This window comes from Somniosus microcephalus, chromosome 21 (assembly GCF_052327205.1).
Source record: "Somniosus microcephalus isolate GS21.2 chromosome 21, FLI_Smic_1.0, whole genome shotgun sequence".
Lineage (NCBI taxonomy): Eukaryota > Metazoa > Chordata > Chondrichthyes > Squaliformes > Somniosidae > Somniosus > Somniosus microcephalus.
In genome coordinates this window covers 70,124,243-70,151,979 of record NC_141007.1, presented here as the reverse complement: position 1 = coordinate 70,151,979, position 27,737 = coordinate 70,124,243, and the positions used below count along the sequence as shown (strand labels likewise).

Genomic DNA, 27,737 nt, shown 5'->3' with positions numbered 1-27,737 from the left:
CGAGGGGCCCTATGGCCTACTCCTGCTCCTACTTCTTATGTTATCTTATGTATTTAACATAGTAAAACGTCCCAAGGTGCTTCACAGGAGTATTATAAGACAAAAAATTTGACACCGAGCTATATAAGGAGAAATTAGGGCAGTTGTCCAAAAGCTTGGTCAAAGAGGTAGGTTTTAAGGAGCATCTTAAAGGAGGAAAGAGAGGTAGAGAGGCGAAGAGGTTTAGCAGGGAATTCCAGAGCGTAGGACCTAGGCAACAAGGCACAGCCACCAAAGGTTGAGCGATTTATAATCAGGGATGCTCAAGAGGGCAGAATTAGAGGAGCTCAGATATCGCGGGGCTGAGGTGGGGGAAGATGGTTGTGGGGCTGGAGAAGATTACAGAGATGGGGAGGGGCAAGGCCATGGAGGGATTTGCAAACAACGATGAGAATTTTGAAGTCGAGGCGTTGCTTAACCGGGAGCCAATGTATGTCAGCGAGCACGGGTGATGGATGAATGGGACTTGTTGCGAGTTAGGACACGGGCAGCCGAGTTTTGGATGACCTCAAGTTCACATAGGGTAGAACGTGGGAGTCCAGTCAGGAGTGTGTTGGAATAGTCAAGTCCAGAGGTAACAAAGGCATGGATGAGGGTTTCAGCAGTGGATGAGCTGAGGCAAGGGCAGGGAAGAGCGATGTTACGGAGGTGGAAATATGTGGTCTTAGTTGTGCCGCAGATATGTGGTCGGAGGCTCATTTCAGGGTCAAATATGACACCAAGGTTGCGAACAGTGTGGTTCAGCCTTAGATAAATGTTGGGGAGAGGGATGGAGCCAGTGGCTAGAGAACGGAGTTTGTGTGGGGACCGAAAATAATGGCTTCAGTTTTCCCAATATTTAATTGGGGAAAATTTTTGCTCATCCAGAACTGGATGTCTGACGAGCAGACTGACAATTGAGAGACTGTGGAGGGGTCGAGAGAAGTGGTGGTGAGGTAGAGCTGGGTGTCGTCAGCGTACCTGTGGAAACTGACAAAATAGATGGGGGGCCAAGGATAGATCTTTGGGGGAACACCAGAGGTAACGATGCAGGAACAGGAAAAGAAGCCATTGCAGGTTGGATAGATAAGAATGGAACCAGGCGAGTGCAGTCCCACCCAGCTGGACGACAGAGGAGAGGCTTTGGAGAAGGATGACGTGGTCAACCGTATCAAAGGCTGCAGACAAGTCAAGAAAGACGAGGAAGATAGATTAAAGTTTTCTAGTAGAGCTGTTTTGGATAAGTTCTGATGAAGGGTCCCTACTGAAAAGTTAAGCTCTCTTTACTGGTCACCTATGTCCTGCTACTTTTATCATTCTGAGCAGCCAGAGAAGTAGACAGTTTTTTTGGTGAGATAGTGGTCAAAATATTGATTGATAACGCTCCAGTCAACATAGGAACAGGAGTAGGTCATTTAGCCCCTCGAGCCTGTTCCGCCATTCAATGAGATCATGGCTGATCCATATGCCCGCTTTTGACCTATATCCTTTAATACCTTTGGTTAACAAAAATCTATTAATCTCAGATTTAAAATTTAGCATCAAATTCCATTTGCAGAAGAGAGTTCCAAACTTCTACCACCCTTTGTATAGAAGTGTTTCCTAATTTCACTCCTGAAAGGTCTGGCTCTAATTTTTAGACTATGCCCCCCTAGTCCTAGAATTCCCAACCAATGGGAATAATTTCTCTCTATCTACCCACCCTATCTGTTCCCCTTAATATCTTGACAACTTCAATCAGATCACCCCATAACCTTCTAAGTTCTAGGGAATACAACCCTAATTTGTGTAATCTCTCCACGTAACTTAACCCCTGAAGTCCGGGTATCATTGTGCGAACCCTACGCTGCACTCCCTCCAAGACCAATATATCCTTCCTAAGATGTGGCGCCCAGAACTGCTCACAGTGCTCTGGGTGTGATCTAACCAGGGCTTTTGTGAAGCACCTTGTGATGTTTTATGATGTTAAAGGTGCTATATTATTGTAAGTTGTTGACACCGTTTTTCATCTTACATTCTCCACACGCACACAAATTTCAGCCATGCTGCTTGGGGTGGAGGTAGAAGAGAAGTAGTGAGTACAAGTCTTGTGCTTCTCCTAGTAATGAGGCGTATGCCAAAACCACCTCTTTTGGTAATGCTGCTGAAGATTGTGGTCTTGTTTGCTGCTGAAGGCAATTAAAATGTACTATTAAAAATGTTTTGCATAATCCAGCAGGAGCTGAATTGTAGTTAATTGATGATCTTAAGATGGACCCGCAGTACAATCAACTACTCACTAGTCCTGAGTTTGACCCTAGAGCCAATATTGCAATGGCTGGTGTGTGTATGATTGTATCCAGAGGCCCATTGGGCTTGGTGCACAATAAAGCAGTATGTTGAGCACTATCTATGCTCAACTTGCGCACCGAGTGTGTGCTAAACTGGTTACGCCTCCGAATTTATTTAAATAAGGCCCATGCCACATTATGCAGTTCAGCCGTACTCCAGTTGCTCACTGCCTGGGGGTTCCAGTAAGAACCGTCCGTTTAGCTGCTGCTCAACTGTAGGGCCTAAAGCCGAATCTTACATGCTGCTGACACAGGAAATCTTGAGAACTTGTGCTTTCCCAGCAAGTCCTGAGCAATGTACTGGGAGCAAAACTTGCATTCCATTGTGGATAAGGTCAACTCATTCAGACACATGGAGTGCCTGAGGACTAATATATTAACAACAACTTGTATTTATATAGCGCCTTGAACGTACTAAAATGTCCCAGATTCTGTGCGTCAGTATCTTGTATAAAAAAAAAAGAGTATATATACATTCTTTTGATAGGAAGATCTAAAAACTTGGGCTGGATTTTGCGGTGCGCGGTGAATGGTACACTTGCACTTGCCCATACACTTTCTATGGGATTTTGCACTGGAACCTACTGTGACTAGAGAGCCATTTTGGCGCAGCGCCCTCTACAGGCGTCTGGAAGCTTTGTTAACGGGGAAAGCAACTATGTATCTCAACCAATCAGATTGAAGAATCATTAGTGAGCCATGCAGAGTCTGAACTAGGAAAGGTCAGTTAAGAATATTTAATTCAATGCTAAATCATATACAGAAAGTGAAATGGAGAGGGAAAGAAAAATGGGATTAAGATAAAAGAAACAAAGGAAAAGTAATCGAAAATATTTAATTTTTTAAAATCTCCAACAATAATTAAAAACTGAAGGAATGAGACTCCACGCATGTAAAAGTTCATTTTCAGTGCTAGAGAGGTTGTTGGTAGTAATTAAGACTTATCACACCGCTAAAAATGTACTTACACTGGAAAGGACAAGCCCTAACATTTTCTGGCGAGTTTAGTGCATATGTATCAACTAAGTACAGGAACTTCACACTGTTCCGTGTGTTTCAGTGCCAAGTCTCAGCGAGATACCAGTATAGCGGAGCTTCTGGAGGAGTAGGGCAACTCCAACAGCAACTTCCTGATTTCCGCATGTGTGGTCGCTGAAAGTTGCTGTCCATTTTACACTTTAATAACGTTAAGCGCTGATGGCCTCACCATTATTTCTACTGCAACATCTGAGCCATGGTGTACAACGTTGCATTGATCTGTTGCAGTGCTTCCCAAGATGTGAAGTCAAGTACAGGAAACTTTTTTTTTATCCGGCATCCGTGCTGCCGGTTGATCAAAAAGTCCGGATTACAGAGAGGTATACTTACTAAGGTATGAGAGCCCCGTACACGGCCACAGATCCAGGCGTCCCTGTTACATGGCAACGGGTGCAGGAACCCCGGTTACACGGCCACAGATCCAGGAACCCCGGTTACACAGCCACTAATATAAAGTAAAACTTACCTGAACCTACTCCTGAATTTTGCCGGTTGAGAGATTTCTGGTTATTTAGGTGCCGGTAAAAAGAGAGTTTCCTGTAATTGCATTGATTGGAGCAGTTCCATTGTACCACTACTGTGATCAGATTGTGGAGATGCAAGTTGGGACATGTTCTGGGGAGAGAATGTCAATTTTTTTGTTTTGAAATTATTAATTTAGAGTTCAACTTGGTACACACTTTGGTACTGATTTTGCATAGTTGCAAGGTGGAATTGTTCATGGGTCCTGTGTAAATGTTGAGTGATTGTTCGGCTGAGTAGATGACCTATCATGATTATGCACACAGCAAGACTTGCATTGCTGCCAGTAAAGCTCTGGCTCATTCACAGTCTAGTCTGGCCGCGTGACCGAGATGAAAGTCGGTTGCGAGCAGTAGCGAACGGATTTTTATCCAAAAATAATAACTCTTGCTTGCGTTAAAGCTACTGGAGGAAAGGAAAGGTTGTTTTCATGCTCGAGTGTTGGGGAGGGGAGGGAGGGATGAAGAGAGCAGAGAACAACCAGAGCATGTACTTAGTAAAGAAAACTATTTCCAATTTTTGCGATTTTTGTGTTTTTCATCCTCCGGTCTCTACGGAGAATTTGGTAACCCCCTAACAAATACTTGGAAGTGACTTGAGATGAGCTACGGTGTAGCCCAAAGAGACCAGTTCCACTGACTCCACTGTTAGAAACAGGTGCACTCCAATGGGATCCCCTTGGCGGATGTCAGCCAAGTGTTTGAAGCAAATTGGAGGCATGCAAGTTGCACAGAAAAGTGCTGTGCAAATCTGAATGCAAAGTTAATCTTCATGTAAACATTTAAAAACAGTGATTCTCAAGAAATGTTGCTTTATTTTTAAGATTTCCATTGTATTAGAAATCATTACCGCAGTATAAAAATTTTGGATAATTAATCGGCGTTGTTAAAACTGAAATCATGCTTTAAATTAAAGCACACATTAGCACTCCTTTCATCTTTTATGCAGACATTAGTTCTTGTTTTAACAACCTGTTTATGGCACAGGATATTTACTGTAAAAACTGTAAAGGAACAAGAATGACCAGCTTTAACCCAATTTATTTTAAAAAGTGTACTTTAAGAGTAACTAGGCAATGTGTAACGGACACTAAACTTTATTGTCCTTCAAATTATAGCTATTCAAAACTTACTGTTTAAAACAATGAATCAAAAGTACCCGAAAAGCCATCTGTTTATGAGCTGCAAAAATTGCCAAGAATTTTTTTAGTTTTATTGCCAGTGGGTAGTACTGAAAAATTCCCTCATTCCTGTGGTCAGCCAGCCAGGGATGGTGTCCCAGCCAGGTTGCTAATACAAACAGCATTTTGCAAGCAATAGCCTTTTGCCAATCAGGTCCGTGGAGCATGCTGTGGTACAGAGCTTAGATCAAAGGTGCAATGATTGGCATGCTGTTGTATTTTGAAATGCAACTCATAAATCTGCGATGTCCTTTTTTATCTTGACAATAGGTGGAAGCAAGAATCAGCAGTCCAGAATTATCATTGCTTTCAGAATGACCCTGTTTAGTCTATAATGTGTTTTCTCTTGTACAGCTGCTGTATTCATTAGATTATGGGTCAGACTGAAGAAGAGTTCCGATTTGGCAGAAAACTGTTTAAAAATTTGTTTTTTCTTCTGTCTCGGGTCCTCTTGTTGCTCTGCTTCAGGACCCCAGCTGTGACGTTCAGAGAATTGCAGTCAGCATTGTTTTAGAATGACCCTGCAAATATGAAAAAATATTCTTAATCTGTACCAGTTTGATCTCCCGTGGTGTCACTCATGGGGGGGGGGGGGGGTTGGCGCCTGGATGAGGAATTCTTTTTTTCTCTCTCACTAGAAGAATGAACTTGCATGTATAGAGACTTTCACAACCTCAGGGCATCCAAAAGTACTTTGCAGCCAATGAAGTACCTTTGAAATGTTGTCACTGTTGTAATGTAGGATAATATGTGCTTCTCTTCATCGCCCTCTCCCAGCCTCTTTGTGGTTCTAATATTCACCGTGCACACGCGCATATTAAAAAAATGTTTTACTTTTTTTTGATGTATTGACTTTTAAAATAAGCTCTTATTTCATATTCTTAAACTTAATTTGTTTTACATCTTTAAAGTTATTTTTGGTCATGTCCTCCAATAATTGATTTGGTACATGCACTGTGCAGTGTGGAACTGGTATAGTGCTGCAGTAGCTCTGTGTTCCTGCTTTAAGGAGAGGAAACGCAGGTCTCCTACTCGCCATCCAGTGATTCCTGATGGAACGTCTGTGCATGTGGCTATCAGGTGAGGAAAAGACAGGGCTCAGCTGTGATGCCCCTCACAGTCAAGAGCCACCTGACACTTGCTGTCTACATTCATACTACATGAATAACTACTTCAGAAAAGTACAAGAGAGTTGGTGGCACCTGTGAAATTGTACCTCAGCATAAGTCTGCACCTAGGAAAGCAGGGGAAAAATTGCAGGAGGCAATTTCTTTTCACAATTTTTCCATTTTAAATAAATAAATTGTGGCTGTACTTAGATTTATTTGGTTAAGTTATAATGCATGTAACTAATGGTTTATTCTCTTCTGCCAAAACCACCAGCTACTCCAGGATCATCCTGTAGAACAAATATAACCCCTGGCTTCTTAGCTCCACTACCTCGCGTCTCCTTAAACTCCTTTCTCCACCCTCCCCTCCAACAACAATTGAAGGAGCCCATTAACCTTTTTGTCACAAAGATTGAGACCATCCATTCAGCTGCCTCTGCTGCTTCCCCACCTTCCCGTTGCCCACCAAGCTGAACCTCTCCCCAGGCTCCCGCTGCCTTACCCCTGAACCTACGTTTCTCTCGTATCTCCTCATGCCCCCTCTGAGCTCATCTCGTCCGTGAGACCCTCCACCTGCTCCCTTGACCCCATTCCCACTAAACTGCTGACCACACATCTTCCCTTCCTGGACCCCCAGGCTAGCTGACATTGTAAATGGTTCCATCTCCTCTGGGACTGTTCCCTTCCCTTTCAAAGCCACCACCAACTGATGAATGGCTGTGCCTGAAACGTCAGCATGTTTTCCATTCTTTACAAATGCTGAGTGTTTCCAGCATTTTCTGTTTTGGTTTGAAAAAGTCACTCATATTTTTTTGCTAATCTGTTAACATTGTTTTTGAGTCAACACACCCCAAATTGGAGGTTATACTAGAATCTTAGATAAAATAGTTAATTTAGGAAGTTTGCACAATATTGTAGCTCTGACGTAAGTATTTTAATTTTAGTATCTGGTTTATGCTGTGAGCCTCTTTGCAGGTGAACTTCGCTTCTGGGACATTCAGTTTGTCTAATTTAACTTGTCCAAATCTCTCTACATTTGAAGGAAGAATGCTTTGTTTTAAGAGCAGGACAACCTCTGGCTTCAGATATGTATGCTAATACGGTGTACAGTGAACTGAGCCACAATAAAATCATTCATTTTAAACTGTGTAGTGAATTTTATTACATCGGTATACTTTTTTGAGAGAGTAGTTTGAAGGTGTAATTAATTTTTTTAATGCCGTACTAATTACAGTAGTTATCCAAAGATTTCTGTTGGAAACTACTGCAGATAGTTTCTACCGTGCTGTAAAGGTAACGAGTAAGGATCTGTCTGAAGTTTGTTTATTTTGATTGTAACCTAGTAGGAGTGTGCTCATCCTGGGATGTACCAGAACGTGCTGGAGTATTTGTAATCTGCGCTGGAGTACAGTGTTTAGATCAGTTTTAAACTGTTTCTGTTCTCCTTCCCCCTGCTCTTGTCATCAGTCGTCAGAACCACCTGAAAGAGCAGCAGCAGCCGCCGCCGGCACCCCCGATCCTCCTGCCAGATGAAGCTGAATGCCTGACGGTGCCTAGGTATAAACGAGACCTGGTCCAGAAGCTCAAGATCCTGAGACAAGAACTGTCGCAGCAGCAGCCCCAGGCTGGCCACTGTCGCATCGAGGTTTCTAGGGAAGAAATATTTGAGGTACAGAGACGGTCTCCTTTTATTTTTTTGCAAATGCAAAAGACAAAAGTAGCTGACAGTAAATAGCTGCTGTGCCCTGATGTGATTCGTTACTTTATAAAGTATTTTGTGAGACTCCAGGACTGTGCATGAGTGCAGCAAAATAAATGATAAAACTAAGACATGATGTTGCAGTTGCCAAACGCAGACTGTTGTCAGTCAGCAAACAATAGTGTAATGAGTATTTGTTCCAAGTCAAACACACTGCAGGTGACCTACATAGATAGAGTATCTCGGTGGTTGATGTATACCAGCAAAACAAAGATTTCACAGGCTGCCTGACTGACACCTTATTCAGATATTCATTGATAGTCTGAGCAGTCTTTATTCTCTCGTCTGGATGCGTTTCTCTGTACAGCAGTACTGTATTTCACGAATTGCTGTACAACTCCTAAGCAATTTAGACCTTTTTGGTTATTCAAAGCTAGTTTGTTGGCTTCTAGAGCAGCTTGGACTTCTAACGAAGGAAGTTGCATTCCAGCTATCCCGAGTCCCTCTCCGTGGAAGAGTGCCTGGCTTCTACATTGTGCTTCTCTTGACTGGAGCTCTCATTTATGCTTTTCTGTTTCAAAGTTGCATTTATTTGCATGAATAAATTGGGGAAAGAGTTTTAGTTTACCTGCATTTGCCTTCTGTTCTTTTGAGCACTCAAATTAAAGAGAAGGTAGTAATCTGATTGTGACTGGGCAAAGGTCCAAGAGCCCGAACGAGTATCGCACCGAGCAGGCACCAAGAAGGGAGCAGAGCGGCTGATATACTTCAACTCCTTTCACTAAAGGCTCCTTTCTCCTCCTTGTGGCAGGTTGCTTGGAGTATTTTATTACCATTGGAATACTTTGGGTAACAATGGCCACCCATCTTTTTGAGACTACTTGCATCATAAGTACACGTATGCAATAAACTCCTCTGGGTGCTGTTGTGTATCTTAGTTTACAGAACACAGCGTGGATCGGATTGCCTGCCTGTGCCTTTGGGTGGGCAATGTTAAGTTATTGGAGTGGGAGGAGGGAGTAGTGGATAGTTCTTTATCACCTTGAAGCGGGATTTTATGTTTTGTACTCTCTTATCCATTGGTTAATAATCTAGACCTATGTTTTAATTAATGGATGGATAAATATTTTTTTATCCAGGAGTCTTACAGACAAGTAATGAAGATGAGACCGAAAGACTTATGGAAACGGCTAATGGTAAAATTCCGCGGTGAAGAGGGTTTAGATTATGGAGGTGTTGCTAGGTAAGTGATTGTTAATATAGTGCACATAGAAGGTTTTTAAAAAAAAATTGTCCCTCTTTTCACAACTCCCACCCCCACCAAGCTGTGCGTGGGTTCCCTATTCAAGGAAAGACCAGTGGACTGCTTCCAGATCTCGGCCAATGTTACTCAAACAGTCCACTAAGATGCTCAACGGCAGTAGAGGCTCCAGCTTTTTCCCCTTTGAGTTGAAATGCTGAGCCCACTGTTTACTCCGAATTGGCATGGCAGAGATCCGGAGCTTGCTATTTGGAGAACTTCGGGCACAAGCTGATGCCCCACCTCTCGGGCAGCGTGTTGGTATGATGGTGCCCCACAGCTGGTTTGTATTATGTACTTGTAAGTCTTTATACAGTGTACGTTATGATCAGTAAGTACCATTACTTGCTGCAGCTGGTCCAATCTACTTTAAAATGTGTTGTTGGAGACTTGCGGCAGCATTCTTGCAGGTGTTAATTTGAAAATGGTCTTAAACACAAAGTAAATTGAGAGGATTGCTATAGCAAGTTAATTCCATTAATATTTGTATTACTCCTTCCCCCTATTAAACACAATACTGCACTGCGATCACAATTCTGTTTTAAATGGGTCTGTATGCAGTGCCACCTTGTGGATACTTTCCTGAACAAAATAGAAATGGGCCAAACTCTAATCCAACCACTTGGAAGTTCTGATGGTCTTTAGAATTGCATAATACTTTGTGAAATTGCACTTTTATGACATAAAGCATATCTTTTCTTTTTGTCCCTCCTTTTTTCTGCCAATTTTCTCCTCCTCCTGAAGGTATCGATTCCTTGCTGGCGTAGTTTCACTGTGTTGGTCACCCAAGTGGCCATTCTTAATGCGTGAGCCCAACGGTGAGCATTGGCAGGCTGTTTGTGGAGGAATCACCACTGAACCTGATCCTGTTTTCACCTGACCTCCATACCTCTGCTTCTAGCATCACTGGAGCAGGAACAGGGACCCTAGGAGCACTGAAACCAATCCCAATGTTCTGACTGAACCCCAGTCGAGATCTGCTAACTCAGCGCAGACTGTGGGTTGAACTTGGGAGCATGCTGGTTTAGCTACTCACTACTTTAACCAGCTGAGCCATTTGCAGAGCGTGTGATTTATTTTCCATCTGCATTCCCTTACCTGCAATCCTTTTTAGTTCAATTCTCTCTAACTTCCTCAATTCAGGAAGGAGCTAATCTGTGGACATCTTTACTGCCTCAGACAAAGGCACACTTTCCCATTTAGTGAATCTGCAGTTGGGGATTAATAACCCCTGGACTGTTGGCAGGTCCATAGGAGAGATTGGTGTTTCTCTGGGCTGACTGACTTTCTAATATTTTAGCTCGGACACTGTGACACGGGGGTGAGGGGAGGAGATTACATTAATAAAGCGGCCCAAGAATCAACAGTAGCTTTATAACTAGTAGTAACCCTAGACGAGTACAATTGTACATAAAAATACACTTGTACTTACCCTGTCATCCCTTTTTTCCCCCTCACCCTTATTCCATTTTTATTTTTTGCTTCAGTTTAACTGTTTTCTAATCAGTATAATGTTAACCTTTGCCTTTTTTTTTTAATGTAAATTTTTTTGTTTAACTTTTATTGCTGTCTCTTTTTATTTTCACCATCCATTTTGGTTTGGAAAAAACACTAGGCACCAAGTGGTTGGCTTGAAAACTAGTCCTTATTTATCAACCAGTCAAATGCCAAAGATCACGAGATTGACTTAGTCATGGATGTGACGACTAGTTCAACCCTTGATCCATGTCCAAACAGAAAGAGACTGTCGGCCAGTGACTATTGATTGCCTTCACTAAATGAGTAAAATTATCTCTGCCACTCTCAGGATTAGTCTTTGCTGTGTAGAGATTTAATATTTTAGTTCTTCAAATAATTGTGGCAATTGAAACTATTTTGTAAGGCTTGAATATTTTACTACTGAAGGACTTTAAGCTGCCTGCTTCAGATCTGCGCCTGAAACTGACCAGCAGCTTCTGACCTGGTGAATTCTCTGACCAATTAACAATTAAATTCTGATTCACCTCAGCCTTTGTGGTCTTAAGTGTTTTAAAAACAGGAAGAAATCTGCCCTGACCTGTAATTGACTGAGCATTGATTTTAATATTGCGGAGCAATTGTACCTTGTAGCCTTAAAGAAACACACACCTACACGTTAGCAGCAGAATAATACATTGTGCATTAAATAGTACGATGCTCTTGTCCTTGTAAACCAGCACATCCTCTAACTTGCCACGAGATCGCCACTGGATATCTGCTGATATAAAATAAAAAGGTTTCTACTTACTTTCTTGCAGGGAATGGCTTTATCTTTTGTCCCATGAAATGTTGAACCCATACTACGGACTGTTCCAGTACTCTAGAGATGACATCTACACATTGCAAATCAACCCAGACTCTGCGGTCAATCCTGTAAGCATAAGGTCTTTTTTTAATTGATGGCCTGTCAGTTCCATCGTATAATTCTTGTAGTGGTGGTTTGTTATTTCACAGTAAGATGAGGAGAATAGCCAGTAGGCCAGATGCACTGTTCCTAATTACTGCAAGCAGTCCAATGAGATTAACCTGAGAGAGTGCAAGCAGAAGGAGCTGTATTAATGATGAAAACCTACAGGTCTGTGTGTGCGCACGCGAGTCCTGGCTTTTAGTAAAGCACTCTGCCTGGTGGAGTAATTGACTGCTGATGGACAAAAGTGGAATGAGAACTCAAGTTCCAGTGAGAGACAGTATTTTAAAATTTAAATGTAGTGAGATACAATGGATGAACACAGGGCGTTTATTAGATTTAAAACGGCTCTAAACAGTCTGTGGTAAGTCAGATCAATGTATATAAGTTAATATTTCTTAAGCAAGTAAGTGTTCTTCTCATTAAACTAAATCCTGAAGCTCAAGTTAGCCCAGGCTTAGCTTGGCGCTCGATCTTGATCACATTTAGTTTGTTCTTAGTGGAATCATTAGATGGAGCACTGCTTGAACACATTTGTTTCATTTGTGTAAGAGTGAAGGAGACTATGACAATTGATGTCATAATACTGTAGATGGATGATGTTCAGGAGCACCAGTAGTGATATTGTGACCCAGAACATACCGCATTAACAATGGTGGAGGACAAGTGATATGTGATTTGAACGAGCTGTGGGAGCACAAAATTTGGAAAATAATTTATTTTCGGGATCATTTAAAATTGTTTCATATAGAAATATGTGAAGAAATAAGTTTATACCAGCAGTAGAAATCTACGTGTATAGGAAGTTTGAGAGAGTATATCACATTTCAAAGTATCAAAAGAATAAAAAGAGAAATAAAGGGACTTATTTCTGTTGTTTTTTGTTGTTGTGCAGTTGGAAATTTATAAGCGCCTTCCAGTCAGCAAGCATCTCCCGCCAAACAGCAGTTACGCTCTTATTGATCTCGGGCTGTGTTTACTTAAAGCAGTTAGACTCTGTGATCTTAAAGCAACAGACCGCCTTAAAAACTGGTCCGCCTTAGCAACAGAATAATAGTATGCATTACACGATAAAGAAAGAAAGACTAGCATTTATATAGCGTCTTTCATGACCTCAGGGACGTCTCCGAGCGTTTTACAGCCAATTAAGTACTTTTGAAGTATGGTCACTATTGTAATGTAGGAAACACAGCAGCCAAGTTGTACCTATAGCGAGGTCCAACAAACAGCAATGAAATAAATGACCAGATATTCTGTAATTTAGTGATTTTGGTTGAGGGATAAATATTGGCCAGGGAACCAGGGACAACTCCCCTGTTCCTCTTCAAAATAGCGCTATGGAATCTTTTACGCTCACCTGAGAGGGCAGCTGGGACCTCAGTTTAACATCTCATCTGAAAGACGGCACCTCTGACAGTGCAGCCCTCCCTCAGTACTGCACTGGAGTGTCAGCCCTCCCTCAGTACTGCACTGGAGTGTCAGCCTGGATTATGTGCTCAAGTCTCTGGAGTGGGACTTGAACCCGCAACCTTCTGACTTGGATGTGGCTGCAGCTGACACTTAATATAACACCTCTGTCATTACAAAATAGTGACTGGCCCTGAGCAATGCCACATGAGATCTGCTGGTGTCAATCAAATTTAAACTCTTGCTGTTTTAATCCTGATTTGTTATACAGTGGAAATTTCCATATACTTTTCTCTCATTTTTCCCTTGGTCCCTATATTTTACACGTTCAATACTGCAAGTGGAAGCAGCTCGAGATCACCCATTTTGTGTAGCAGCCCCTCTCCAGTGATGACATGAATGCAGAACTGTAAGCAGCAGTGTCAATTCATGGGGTCGCTGAGGAGGGAATGCAGCATAAAATACTTGGTCTCCTACTGCCTCTGACCAGTTTGAAGCACAAACCACCAACAATAGTGTTTAAAAAGTATGCAGATGTCTCCTTTTTATATTATCTATAGAACAGCAATGACTACATTTCAAAAGTAATTCCGTGCCTGTGATTGAAATGCTCTATATAAATGCGTGTTTTCTTTTTTCTTTCATTCTTTTTCTTCCTTTGTGTGTGTCTCTTTTGTCCGTGTGCTTTTTTTTTCTTTGTCCCTTTCCTTCTCTCTCCCTCTTTCTTTCTGTCTTCCCTTTCCCCACCCTCTCTATCGTGGCAGCCCTACACCCTACCACTTTAGCCTTTCAATCCTAACCTGAATTAAGATTGGTGTCATTGTGCACCTTGCAAAGTGACATTCTGGTTTGAGGGAGTTCATGTAAGTTACTGTATTTCAGGTAAGCTTACAGTGCTTAAATTGAAGTGATGCCGTACCTGAATGGTTAATTCATAATCTGGGTTTTAAAAATGGAAGTTTCTGTTCATTTTAACTGTTCATTTGTTGAATTATATGTTTATAGCCAGTCTAAAATCTCAGCCTCGAAGTCAGACAACTATGCATGGATAAAAGTACGCCTTTATATTGGCGCACACTGAGAATAATTCTCATTTTATTGAGGTAGCTGGTTAAGAAAACTGATGTTTCTTTTTCCATAGTAGGTGATTATAGTCCCATAGCACACATGTAGAGCAGAATGACAATCGTATTGGGATATATGGGGTAATGGGAGACTACATTCAACCAAAAAACTGCGTCTAACAGAAGAACAGATTTGTGTGTGCAGATGAGTGAGCAGCAGTTTAAACCAAAGTTTGTATGGGGCAGCCTAGTGGAGCACTAATAGGGCGTGAATTTGCATTCGAGCTTCTCCACTGAGGTCGGTTGGGGAGTGGCTTCGGGTACAGGGCTAATGAGGAAGGAGAGAAAAAAACAAAATGGAAGGGCGTAGTGAGGCGTATTTTTGAACTGACATGAAATCAGTTAATTGAACAATTTTCATTAGTTATGAAAGTTTAAACCTTCATTGAGCTTTGGGCCAGTTCAGATTTTCAAACCCTTCGATGCTGCATTCAGCTTGCAACATGTTGCCCAAAACTGAATGGAGTCTCCCAGTCAATTCATACAGTGAAAGGTATTGAATTACTCACCCGACTAGTCTTCGATTTACAGATCAAATCCACAGGGTTCACGATAGCTGTTTGTGATACCAGCCCTTTGAGTTTTCCACTTGCAGCCCCAGAGAAAGAGATGGGTGTCTTTCTGCTTTGAATTTCAATTCAAAAGGCACTAAATAATCCTTGCCATTTACACTAGAAGTTTGAAGAAAGCACAGTGGGGAACATTGATAAAGGTAGTGTGTCTGGACCCCACCCATCACACCTAAAGATCACATTGCTGGAGTTTTTAATGTCACAGGGATTTAATAGTATTTTAAGTTGTCGCCTCGGAACCAAGATAACCGGGGTGCATAGATATAAAGTAATGGGTAGAAGGATTGAGCGGAGTTGAGGAGAACTTTTTTCACCCAGAGGTTGGTGGAGGCCTGAAAGACTAGTAGAGGCCGAAATGCTCATCGCATTTAAAAAGTACTTGGATATGCACTTGAAGTGCCGTAAACTACAGGGCTACGGACCAAGAACTGGAAAGTGGGATTAGGCTGGATAGCTCTTTTCAGCCGGCACACGGACGATGGGCCGAATGGCCTCCTGTGCTGTAAATTTCTATGATAACACCATTTTAACCTTTAAAATTAAATTTATATGTTTGAATTTTACACTAATAGTTTTTTTTTTAAATGAGAATGGCGAGGTCTGCAGAGAGACAAGAATTGTTGTTTAATATTTTGAGTGTTGTGTCTTTTAGCTTCTAAAGTATGAACATGTTTTCTGCCTTGCAACATCTGCAAAGTTATTTCTTTTCCAATTCTAACTGAGCCTTATAAAATAGTTAGAATGTACAGATGGCTTTTAGAGTCTGCAAAAGACATAGCACCTTGTAAATGAAAAATTCTTGTTGAAATCTGAGAATGTCTGGAGTTCAGTGTATTAAATAATACAGTGGGACAGATACTTGGTAAATGGGATGGGGAAAATGTCTACGTGCACACTTAATATGAACTCTGAAGACAACACTTCATTTTTAAACAGTTAAATCGCAAGCATAACCTAACTATTCCTTGTTATCTAATATAATTTATTGATGATTAATCTATCCGATAAAGCATGAATTCCAACAAAATTTTAATTGAAGACAAATTATTGCTAAGCACCATTTAACTGATTTTGCTTTCATTTCCCTTTCCTTCAAACTAGGAGCACTTGTCTTATTTCCATTTTGTTGGTCGGATTATGGGGATGGCAGTGTTTCACGGGCACTACATCGATGGGGGCTTCACTCTGCCCTTCTACAAGCAGCTGCTGGGAAAGTCGATCACACTGGACGACATGGAGTCTGTGGACCCAGATCTACACAACAGCTTAGTCTGGATCCTGTACGTACACTGCTGCTTTACCCCTGATGCCGCTTAGCTCTATCCACGTGGAGAACAATTTCAGGAATTCCATTTTAGACTTCATAAGAAGAAGTTAAATTAAATCAAATCAAATCAAATAATAGGGTAGGGCGGGGTGGCGATTGTTAACGGCTCACTTAGAGAAATGTTGCTGGTGCCAGAAATCTGCGCACAGGCAAAGCTGAATGTTTTGAAAGCTGTGGGTTTACACACACTGACTTCATCTCGAGAGCTGGTAGAGCAGTTGTGGGCACGAACGTGTGTTTGTGAATGCCACTTTGTGTATTCCCTGTACAGTGGGTGTATGCACTAGGATGATGTGATAATGAAGTATTTTTGTTTAAGTGCGGTATTGGCTTCTCTAATTTTGTCATGGTGTATAAGAAGTTAAACCCAGTTTAATTCACCAAAATCATGGGCCAGCTCAACTTGGTGCACTGTTGCAACAATTAGTCTGGTTGTTGTTGGGCAATCCTCCTACGGAGGCGCCAAGCCATTCAATTCAAATGCAAACATCTTGTGATTTGTCTCCCTATATATTTTTGATTGGCAGCTCCTTTTGAATTAACGGGTATTTAAATTCACCAGGTCCTCATCACTGTGTTGAAGGTATTCATCATCCTGTCTTTTTAAAATCAGTGAATATAACAAATCTTTGAGGATAATTAGGTCAGGATCGATAACATCCATAGTTGACAATAGAAGAAGAAAAAGGAACCTTTATATATGAAAATGTCGAGTCATGTATTTTAGCATAGTACACGAAACTTTCTGGTATCCGGCACGGACGGGACCGACCTGGTGCCAGTTCATCAACAATTCCGGATAACCGAATGCTATAGTAAAAGATACGGAGCTCAGAGCTCCGTATAAAGCAACAAACCCTGCAGCTTCAAAACAATCGGCACAAGTTGCAAGCGCCTCTGTAGCTTAGCAACAGCTTCAGCTACACCCTTGCACAGCAACAAATGGAGTGAAAAAAGGTAATAAAAGTTAACGGAACTGACTCCTGAATTTTGCCGGTGGATAGAGCGTTCCGGTTAGTTAAGGGCCGGTTAATCGAAAGTTTCCTGTAGTTGTGAACTATTTCTTTTCTATTACTACATGGAGCCAGCTAAACCTAACTGCTGTAAAAATATGTTGCGTTACTGCTACTGTTTGCTGCTTCTCTTGTTTAATAAATGTGCTTGGCAGTTAAAGTCCAAGACAAAGTCTAGTGTAGTATTATTCTGCCGTCTTCCAAAGCCCAGGTGGACCGCTTGAAGGCATAAAATAAAGCCAGTAGCTGAAAAGGGTTCTCTGTTCACTACCTGGACATGCTATAAGTTTTACCCAGATATTGAGGGAAGTGGATACCCTCTCTGGGACATGGAGAGCAGGGACTACCTATGGAAGTAGTCTGAAACACGCTAGCCGAAAGTATCTAGAATTAAAAAAAGGTAAAGGAAACCCAAAATCGTAACAACCCTTTGCAATTATGTAAAGAATGGTAATTTACTTAGTTTGTGTCATATTCTACTCTGTATATTTAACACATTCGAAATTATATGCTTTATAAATAGATTGTTCTCCCCAAGTATTATCAGTGTTTGAACAAATATAACTTAATGATGAACAAGTTTTACCAAATTTTGTTATAATCTTTAAATAATTTATTATTTTTGTTAATTAAATAATTTTGTATTTATATAACTTTTTTAAATTGTCATATATTTTCAAAATACATTATTGCCATTTAATAGCCTTTGAACTATAGCATTAGAGCATATTTTTATTGTAGCAGGATTTGAAATCTTTAGAAGTCTGCCACTTAAACCCGCTGTGCTTTAGTGAATAGTGATGGCATCTCTACCTTGGGATGAACAGCATTTTTGGGGGGATTTGATGTGTACCTTTAAGATGGGGGTCAGAAGACCTGTTGCTTAATCACTTTCTTTCTAAAAACTGCAAAACACTTCGAGTTTCTATTTAAATTTGCAAAATGAGGTGCAACATTGATGACATTTGAGGCAAAATAGTGTTGACTTGTTGGATTGAACATAAACATTTACTCCGTGTTGTTCTGTGAGCATGGAAGCATTTTGAGAAAAGTGATGTATTTTGGAAATATGTGATCTAAAGTTTCTTGAACAAAATTTGCCACAAAACCTATTCACCATCAGGTCACATTTGTCTCCTCTTCTTAGGCAATCCCTTGGAACCGAGGATGACTTATTGTGTTCTCATTCTGACTGATGATATTTGGGGAGAACCGTTATCAAGACCCATGCTATTTATAAAGTTGAAACGTAGAATGCGTTAGCTATACAGAAGAGCGTGATAAATTTTTCTTTTGTAGTCTGAAAAGACGCTTAATCTATTCATCAACCGATAACTCGCAACATGTACTAGACAAAAAGTAGGTTATCTTTTGGGAGGAAATAGTTCAAGTGAGCAGAGTTTTATTTTTCTCCCATGCAGTGAAAATGACATCACGGGTGTCTTGGACCACACGTTCTGTGTAGAGCACAACGCCTATGGGGAAATTATTCAACATGAACTGAAGCCAAATGGGAAAAGCATCCCTGTATCAGAGGAGACAAAGAAAGAATATGTCCGGTAAGAGACAGCATAAGTCTGTTCAGTTTATTGCTGTTTTGTGGTGATACTTCATGAAACTTTTATCTCATTAGCAAAATAGCCGAGTGAAAGGGATTGGATTTGATGGTGCAGACTTGCACGGTTTAAATGCATGCTGCAGCTTTGCTCTTCAGTAAGATAGTGTATAACCTATCCATTATCAGCGAAGTAGCTTTCTCCCACATGTACCGGATTAGGGCTACATAGGTTGACTCAACTGACCGGGGATTTTCACCGAATCAACAAGCGCCCAATCTACATTGAAATATTTATTCGCCACCGATACTGGAATAGCTTTCTCTCTAGTCTGACCCACTTTGTAGGTTTTCGGGTCATGTTCTATGATGTTGAAACAGCACGAAATTTTCTGATGGTGTAACGTTTTTTTACTGTAATATTAACCTAAAACTACTGAACAGCTGAAACACAATGCTGTGTAACAATCTATAAACACTTTACCTCTGCTGACCCTCATCCTTGTTTCTTCCTATCTCTCCTTTGTAACTTTAACTAACTTTAATTTTTGTTACCAGTATATTGTATCCTAACCTCTTCAAATTATTTGCATTTTAAAATCTTGAATTTGTGCTTTTTTTTGTTGCTAACTTTCTCTCCTCCGCCTCCCCTCCTTGAAAGCATTGACTCCTGTCAGGACGGTTCCACAGGTGCCAGTTTCTGTTCGATACCCAACCCAAGTGCCTATTGTATATTTGTGAGCCAAGACAGTGATTGTTGGAAAACTATTTGACTGTGGGAAGCATAGGAAGATAGGAATAGCGAGACGATAAAAGACTAAGTTCCATCTAGTTCGCCTTCTACCATCCTGGTACAGGTACAACACCGGTAATCCGGCACCCTCGGAACCAGGCCGGTGCCGGACCACTGAAAATTCCGAACCACTGAAGGTGTCGAAAGTCACCACAAACACCGCCACCACCTGCTCCTCCTCTTCCTGCTGCTGCCCTCCCTGTGCCGCTGCCGACCCCGCTGCTCGGGCTCCGCCGAGCCGTCGGTGATGCTGCGCGGTCCAGGTGCTGATCCTGACCCGGCGGCGATCCCGGGCCCCGAGCCGGAACCATCCCAGGGAGGGAATGTGACAGCAGGACCTTCCTCGTGCCGGACCACTGAAGGTGCCGGACCGTCGGGTGCCGGATTACCAGTGTTGTACCTGTAGTCGCATGATACAATGATAATGGAGTTGTTGACTAATCACAGCAATCAATCTCTATCAGTTAGTCTCCAACAGACCCAGACGTGAGGCGAGGAAAACCTCCAGTGCTGGAGAACTTTGGGAACCACAGGTCCAAAGTCATCTGTTCCTCCCAAGCACGCTACACTTACCATATGTCATGTCTCAAATCACAACCATGTCTGATCTGGTCCAAACAAGTGCACTTTACAGCAGCAATCACTGGGTTGTGATCAGGGGCAGGAATCTGCTCCATATCTCAGGCCTGCTGCAGCCAATGTTAACACCCCTCCTGCCCTCTACCTAAGATCAGCACCATCCCAGAATCAAATCTGGCATCTTCTGGTCTGTGTGGCCCAGTTACACACTGTCTTTACTACTGATCCAGCTGAGAAGCTAAGCTTTTAACTCGCCTTTTCAACCCATCAAATGGCAACGACCCGAAGGCTGCCGGGGTTGCACCATCGACCCGTTTCCTCGCACTGAACAGTGAGTAAATCTGTCGGCAGGTCAGACAACAAGAGCCCAACCTGATGGATTAACTTTTCTGTGGTGCGCTACAGTTTACAGTATCAGAGTCCGTCTGAAACACTCTGACTCGGGGAAATGTTTCCTGTTGTAGGCTATATGTGAACTGGCGATTTCTACGAGGTATCGAGGCCCAGTTTTTGGCTCTGCAGAAAGGATTCAATGAGGTGATCCCACAGCATCTGCTGAAGACATTTGATGAGAAGGAGTTGGAGGTGAGTACTCTGCTTTTATCATGGCACTCTGTCCATTTCAGTGCTGTGTTAGTGTTTCGGGCGCAAGTACCTGTTTCATTGTCCTGAGAGTACTTGGGGTCACCCAGTCTCCTGTTTGAGAGAGAGAATGGTAACCGCTGTTACCTTTACACAGGTTGATTTTTCACATTCGGTATGTTCATCTTTTGATGACACTGAGCTGTTGTAAACCGTGAACTCTTTTGCATTGTCCTTGCATGTGTAGATGTCGGTTACAGGTAGATCCAGGCGTCTACAGACTGCAAGTCTTGACCATTTTTAGGTTTGCACCAACAAATGTGCGTGTCATTACTGCGTGCTGATTCTGAAGCAGCTGCCTGCACTTGGACCAGTCTGTAATGTTGCCCATCCTCAGTGGGCACTTGGCGTCTGTGCATTCATCCTCCGCCAGCTCCACTTCGTGATTTTAAATAAAATGATCTGTAGATTTAAAAAGAACCTCAAATTTAAATGTTATTTTTAAATACAGTGTTGGAGGCATCCTGATTGCTCAGAGTTAAGTCAGTGTCTGAGCCGTAAGTCTAAGAAGGGCCCATGTTCGGTCTCTGGCCTGTGCTGAGTTAGTTGACCTCAGGAGGGCAGCAGTAGAGGTGCAACAGTTGGGTTGGGGAAATGGACCAGGGTTCCTGATCTCTATACTGTTGATCATTGTACAGCTACTGCTACTAGAAGGTATGTGTGGGGGGGTGGGGGTGTGTGTGGGTGCCGGGAGAGCTCAGTGTTGTCCTCTGTCGCCTGCCAGCGCTCCCTATCGAGGCTGCGTGAATAGTACTGCTTGAGTGCACCAGAGGGCCTGTGAAACAATGACTCCGTGAGGGAGTCGACACCTGAAGGAAGGGAAGGAGTAAAATTAGAAAGAAGAAAGATACAATATTGAGTTCAAGAGAAATGTCCAAAAGTAAGACTTGTATTTATAAAGCACCTTTCACAACCTCAGGACGTCCCAAAGTGCTTTACAGCCAAAGAAAGAAAGAATAATGTAACAAATAAAGTGGAATATCAAAAGCTAAAGTAACATCAGGAAAATTGAATATAGTCCTGTGGTATAGTTTAAACCATAGTATAGTGCTTGTTTTATTAAAGTTGTGTAACATTTGTAGAACATGAACAACCTGGGTGAGGCTAGCAGAATTAAAGTAGGTTTATTGGACTCAAATTAAAAAAGGAAACTGTATATTAAGGTGTAGTTAGCATAGTTTAACTAGATAGCTAATGGCCTGGAGAGGGCAAAGCTGTATCCATATGTTAACTTGGCTTGTTTTCTATTGACCGTTCCCAGCTAATTATCTGCGGCCTTGGCAAGATTGATATCAACGACTGGAAATCAAACACTAGGTTAAAACACTGTACAGCGGATAGCAATATTGTTAAGTGGTTCTGGAAGGCAGTGGAGTCTTTTGATGAGGAAAGGCGAGCCCGGTTGCTTCAGTTCGTGACAGGATCCTCTCGAGTGCCTCTGCAGGGTTTTAAAGCATTGCAAGGTGAGTGTGACTTTGTGGCCATGTACAGCTACGCGCGGTACGACACAACGAAAGAAAACTTAAGCTTGACCACTTCTGTGTATGCCGGAGTGGACGGGGGAGAGAGGTTTATCGGCTTCTCAACATTACTTTGGGGTGAGGGGGACGGGGGGAGGCGGTTTGCAAGGCACGCTAACTCGGGAGCTAAAATACTGCGAAACTAGCAAACGTTTTTGTTAAGATTACAGCCCGTTTTCAGTTTATTGATATTTAAAAGTGTCTTAATGTTACTGCAGGTGCAGCAGGTCCAAGGCTCTTCACCATCCACCAGATCGATGCCAGCACTAACAACCTCCCCAAAGCACATACCTGGTAGGAGATCGCTTTCTTTTTGTTTTTAGTTTCTGGAAATGTTTAGTTTAATAATACTGTTGTTTTCAAGTTGCCTTTAGAATGCAAAAAAATCTGAGGGTGGGAAATGGAAGCGAAAATGCTCAGTTAATTAAAATGGACAGATGATCAGTGTAGCATAATGAGAAAGATAATACCTTCACGCAGTCAACCCATCCCATTAAATTTGTACTAGACTCGCCAGGAATTCATTAACGGAATGGGAGGGATAGTCTTACAAATGGAATCTGCCATTAATAATTTTCTGTCATCATGCAGCTCTTTCACTCTTGTTCCCTGGAGTGAACAGATTACAGTGTCATGCACTGGAGTGAAAATTATAGCATAATTTGGACTGTGATTTATATCTGGCCAGTAAAGATTATGAAGACAGCTTAGAGGGATGTTCCAGACAATAGGACAATGTAATAAAAGGAGTCCTGGAAAACAGCATTGTGTGCAATTATGTCAAAGACTATTGAGGCGATGCAGCTGTGTCGTGATTTATAACCTGCTAAAGAACTGGGCAGTAAAACACATTTCTTGTCTGTTTTCTTCCTAGCTTTAACAGAATTGACATTCCTCCCTACGAGAACTATGAAAAACTCTATGAGAAGCTGCTAACAGCCATTGAAGAGACTTGTGGGTTTGCTGTGGAATGACTGCTTTGTGAATCGTGGGACTTGCATACGCACCAGTCAGTGAGGGCTTTCTCCTGCCAAGGTTCCAGCAGGGCTTGGACTATACAGGACGTCTTCCCCTTACTTAGCAAGAGGACAGCAAGAGGGATTGGATGATTAGGGAACTTTGAGGAAACCGGTCACCTGGCGTTTGTCATGAGACTATCAGCTGCTAAACTAATATCTGGAAAATGACAGACTGCTGGCTTTTTATGATTTGACCAGTTAGCAGTATTCTTGATAGCATTTCTGATTTAAAAGACTACTACGACAAGTACTATTTTTAGTCATCTGTCTTAAACCCATCTACTCCTTGCTAATTATTAATCCCCCCCCCCCCCCATGCATCATGATGTAGACTGCAGCAATCGGTACAACAAGCTATTGTTGGGCTGAAGTGACTATACCATAATAGCACCTTTTTCCTACTGGTCGTTCATTTGGATGTGAAGCATAGAAATGATCAGCAGTACAGTAATTGAGCTCTTGTAAACTTAATATTCCAAATGGATTCTGAAATGGAAAATTGGCTGAATTTTTTTTTTTGTTATAAATGTTCTTCCTGGAGTGCTCCAGACTTGAATCAACGTCTATTAGTCCAGTTTATATAAATATATATATATATTATATATACACATACACATATATATTTTATATATACATACATATAAACTCATCACAGGAGAAACATTCCACTTTGTTTCAGCCAACTCAGCCATAACCACTTTTCCCCAACCCCTCCCAGATTGACGGGGAGGAATCTTTTAATGAACTGCATATTACCAGCCAGCATTGCTAACTGGGAAGTTTCTTTTTGTTATTTTTTTTTCCCTTTTTGTTATTGCATCAGTTATTTACATGACTTAAGGGATGAATACTCCTTTATTGTATATTAAAAGCGGCAACACTCTACAATGCAATGTTGGTTTGTGCTCCCCAGGATTTTCTAACATTGAATGAAGGGTGTGAATCACCTTTTATCAGTTATAGCTGGGCTGAGGCAAACGTCATTGTATAGCCAGCAACAACTATGAAAACAAAAATTAAATATATAAAGTTGAGAGTTGTCATCAGTTCTGTTTTTCTATTCATAGATGAATTATGACCTGTATATTAAATTGAGGCAGCTCAAGACCCCAGGTTGACTTTTTAAAGAGTTTGAGTTCATTGTATGTTTTTTTTTGTAATTTTAATGATAGGAAATGTTCTGCAGATCCTATACATTCACATGAGTTTTAATATATTTATAACCTGTTGACATTCTTGTCAGATGATAGTATTTCTGTACTGGGAGCACATGTTGATACAGCAATCTTATATATTTTTTTGCCCTGCACTGCTGCCTATCAATTGCAAGAGCATCATCCAATGGGAAAGTGTCCTGCAATGGTGCTTTGTACAGTCTTGGGTGAGGCGTGATATAGAAATCTGAGGCTAATACTGTGATTATTACAACTTTTAAATTAATTGTATCTTAACTTTTATTTTAAACCACTTTTTGCACATCTTAGGACTTTAGTTCTGTTTGGTCTGTTGACCCACCCCCACCCCTCTCCCTCCTGTTCGAAAGGAAAAGGTTGACAGCTGACATCCCATTACCAGAACGGAGTCCCCAATGGACATTTACAACTGTGTCCCCTTGATAAATGTCCAATGCACACGTGGTCTGTTTTCATGATCTGTTTTGAAACCATCCATAACACTACGCCTAAGTTTTATCAATGGTGGATTTAAAATGGGCTGCATACACAGAAGTAAAAGCTAAAGTCAGCAATTAGAGTGTTGCCCTTGTAATAAAACGCATGCTTCATCATACAGCTGATAGCTCCTCGCATGCTCCCATCGCTTCACAGACTTGAAATATGCTGTAAAAACCAAATAATACGTTATAGCAGACAGGAGCAGTTCACTGTATGTAACACTTATTGGTTAATAGAATATTGTCTACCAGTTGTTAAAATCTTTTTTTTATATAGATGTAATTAGTTTACAATTAACTCCTTGGCTTTACTTCCCAGTTCTTTTTAAAACACCATATTTTATTTTGTTTTTAGGTTTTTCTCATTTCCATTTTATTTGTATTTATTACAGAGTGTTTTAGCGTTGTTAACACATTGTATTTCACCCCCGCTGTTACATGGGCTTTAATAATGAATAAAAAACAACAAAAAAAGCTGTATGGAAACAAACTTTTACGTATGTACCCATGCAGAATGAGCAATAAAGTGTATGTTGTTTGCACCCTCACAGCATAAACAGTTCAGTTTTATGTCTGCCTTCTGTTTATTAACTGCTCAAGTCATTAAACCAATATTTAAACGGTGACATCCGACTGCTGTTGGCCCTGAAACTTAATTCCTTCGATTTAATCTGTACCCAATGTGAATTCATTAGGTAACTGCACTAACTAGTGAGCCATACAGACCGGAAAAGGGGCCGAGGTTTGATCTAAAGTCTGTGCTGTGTTGACTGATCTTGACCAGTGCGGAGTTGGGGATGTTCTACAATTGAATTCAGTATCGCTGGTTTAAGACTGGGTTCCCACACCCTTGATCACTATCCACTGCTGGTAAGTGGATGTCGGGTAGGCTTGCCAACGCTCCAGGATTTTCCTGGAGTCTCCAGAAATTAAGATTAATCGCCTGGACACTGCCCCGAGCATCCCGGGAGAAAATTAATTGGGGCATTAAAAGAAAAATGGTGTGATTTTTTTTTTTTTTTTTTATTTCCTTGGACACTTTTGTTTATTAGTTATAAAAAAAATTGGAGACGGGGAAAATAAAAGGCTTTTTGACTGGGGGAGGCTGTTGGGGGTGGGGAGTCAAGTGATTAAACCTCCAGCAATGCGGCCAACCAGAGTTGGCGACCGCAATGTCGGGTGAAAGCACAATAGTGCTTGCCAGGTCTGTATGGGTCAGTACCACAACATGTGATGTGTTTTCCCACTTAGCCGCCTGGGGGAGCCCTTGCATGAGCATCCTGGACCCAAAAGTACACTTGTTGCTGCTGATGCTGCGATACCACTGGATGGCATCAGTTGAGTGGCTGTTTCTTGACCACTTGACCAAAAATAGTGGGTCCTCGGGAGACAAAGGGAAGACCTTCAAAAATCTATAGATTTGTTTTATCAGGTAAGAAAAATCTTCAAAGGGCAATATTTTCATAGAAAAGGTTATGGCAATGTATCACTCCTGTCACAATGGTGTGTTTTGACAATGATTTATGGCATTGTACAAATAGGCTTTGCCAAACTCTTAATGAAGCTGGGATCCCTTTAAATTACTTTGTTATAAAAGAAAAAAAGGACTTGCATTTCTATAGCGCCTTTCATGACCTCAGGATGTCCCAAAGTGCTTTACAGCCAATTAAGTACTTTTGAAGTGTAGTCACTGTTGTAATGTAGGAAATGCGGCAGCCAATTTGCGCACAGCAAGCTCCCACAAACAGCAATGTGATAATGACCAGATAATCTGTTTTAGTGAATGGGGAAGTGTGGTAGCACTTCACATTGAAAATACCTAGAAGCTTAGAATCACACAGCACAGGAGGCCGCCACTTGGCCCATCATACCTGTACTGACTGATGAGCTATCCAATTAGTCCCACTCCCCTGCTCTTTCCCCATAGCTCTGCAACTTTTCCTTTTCAAGTATTTATCCAATTCCCTTTTGAAAGTTACTATTGAATCTGCTTCCACCGCCCTTTCAAGCAGTGTATTCCAGATCTTAAATCGCTGCGTAAAAAAAATTCTCTTCATCTCCCCTCTGGCTTTTTTGCCAATTATCTTAAATCTGTGTCCTCTGGTTACTGACCCTCCTGCCGGTGGAAACAATTTCTCCCCCTCTATTCTATCAAAATCTCTCATAATTTTGAACACATCTATTAAATCTCCCCTCAACTTTCTAAGGAGAACAATCCCAGCTCCTTTAGTACCTCTATGTAACTGAAGTCCCTTGTCCCTTGTAACATTCTAGTAAATCTCCTCTGCACCCCAAAGTGTGGTGCCCAGAACTGGACACAATACTCTAGCTGAGGCCTAACCAGTGATTTATAAAGGATTACCATAACTTCCTTGCTTTTATGCTCTATGCCTCTATTTATAAAGCCAGGTATGCTTTTTTAACAGCCTTTTCAACTTCCTGCCACCTTCCCACGGTAAGATTCTCCTTTCATGAGTTGTATGCATATGATCATATTGCAATCAACGGTTGGTTACTTCTTGATAAACGTGGTGTAAAGATCTGTCAGTTTTTAATTTCTTCACTGTGATCATATATTGATAGATTAAATTGACAAACACAAAAATGCCACAAACTGAATGAAGCCAAAAATCTTATTTCACAGCATATAATAATTATGAAAGTAACAAGGAATTGGAGTGACTTGACGGTTGTGATCTGCTCTTTGGTATCAGATAGCTTATTCTATATACTCCAGGCTTGCTCTTATTGTCTGTTACTGTTTTGGTTTAATTTTTTTCAACCAGATTTAAGTAATCACTTAAATCATTAATTCATTTTATAGTTTTTTTCCCCCAAGTGCTGTGCATGAGGCTTGTGGTGATCTGTGCATTAAATTAGGATAATTGGGAGA

The 27,737-nt window shown here is 41.4% G+C and overlaps 1 protein-coding gene across 5 annotated transcripts in view; it reads left to right on the top strand.

Annotated features, from left to right (window-relative positions):
* smurf2 (SMAD specific E3 ubiquitin protein ligase 2) overlaps window positions 1–25,414 on the top strand; it is a 215,705-nt gene extending 190,291 nt beyond the window's left edge. For all 5 annotated transcript variants that reach the window (XM_085963890.1, XM_085963892.1, XM_085963891.1 and 2 more), the window contains 9 exons: window positions 7,665–7,866; window positions 9,036–9,139; window positions 11,473–11,587; window positions 15,826–16,004; window positions 18,486–18,623; window positions 20,456–20,576; window positions 21,895–22,096; window positions 22,372–22,447; window positions 23,028–25,414. In XM_085963890.1, the coding sequence (XP_085820016.1) occupies window positions 7,665–7,866; window positions 9,036–9,139; window positions 11,473–11,587; window positions 15,826–16,004; window positions 18,486–18,623; window positions 20,456–20,576; window positions 21,895–22,096; window positions 22,372–22,447; window positions 23,028–23,127 (1,237 nt within the window). In that variant the 3' untranslated portion in view covers window positions 23,128–25,414. The remainder of the gene's footprint in view (window positions 1–7,664; window positions 7,867–9,035; window positions 9,140–11,472; window positions 11,588–15,825; window positions 16,005–18,485; window positions 18,624–20,455; window positions 20,577–21,894; window positions 22,097–22,371; window positions 22,448–23,027) is intronic.
* The last annotated feature ends 2,323 nt before the right edge of the window (window positions 25,415–27,737 follow it).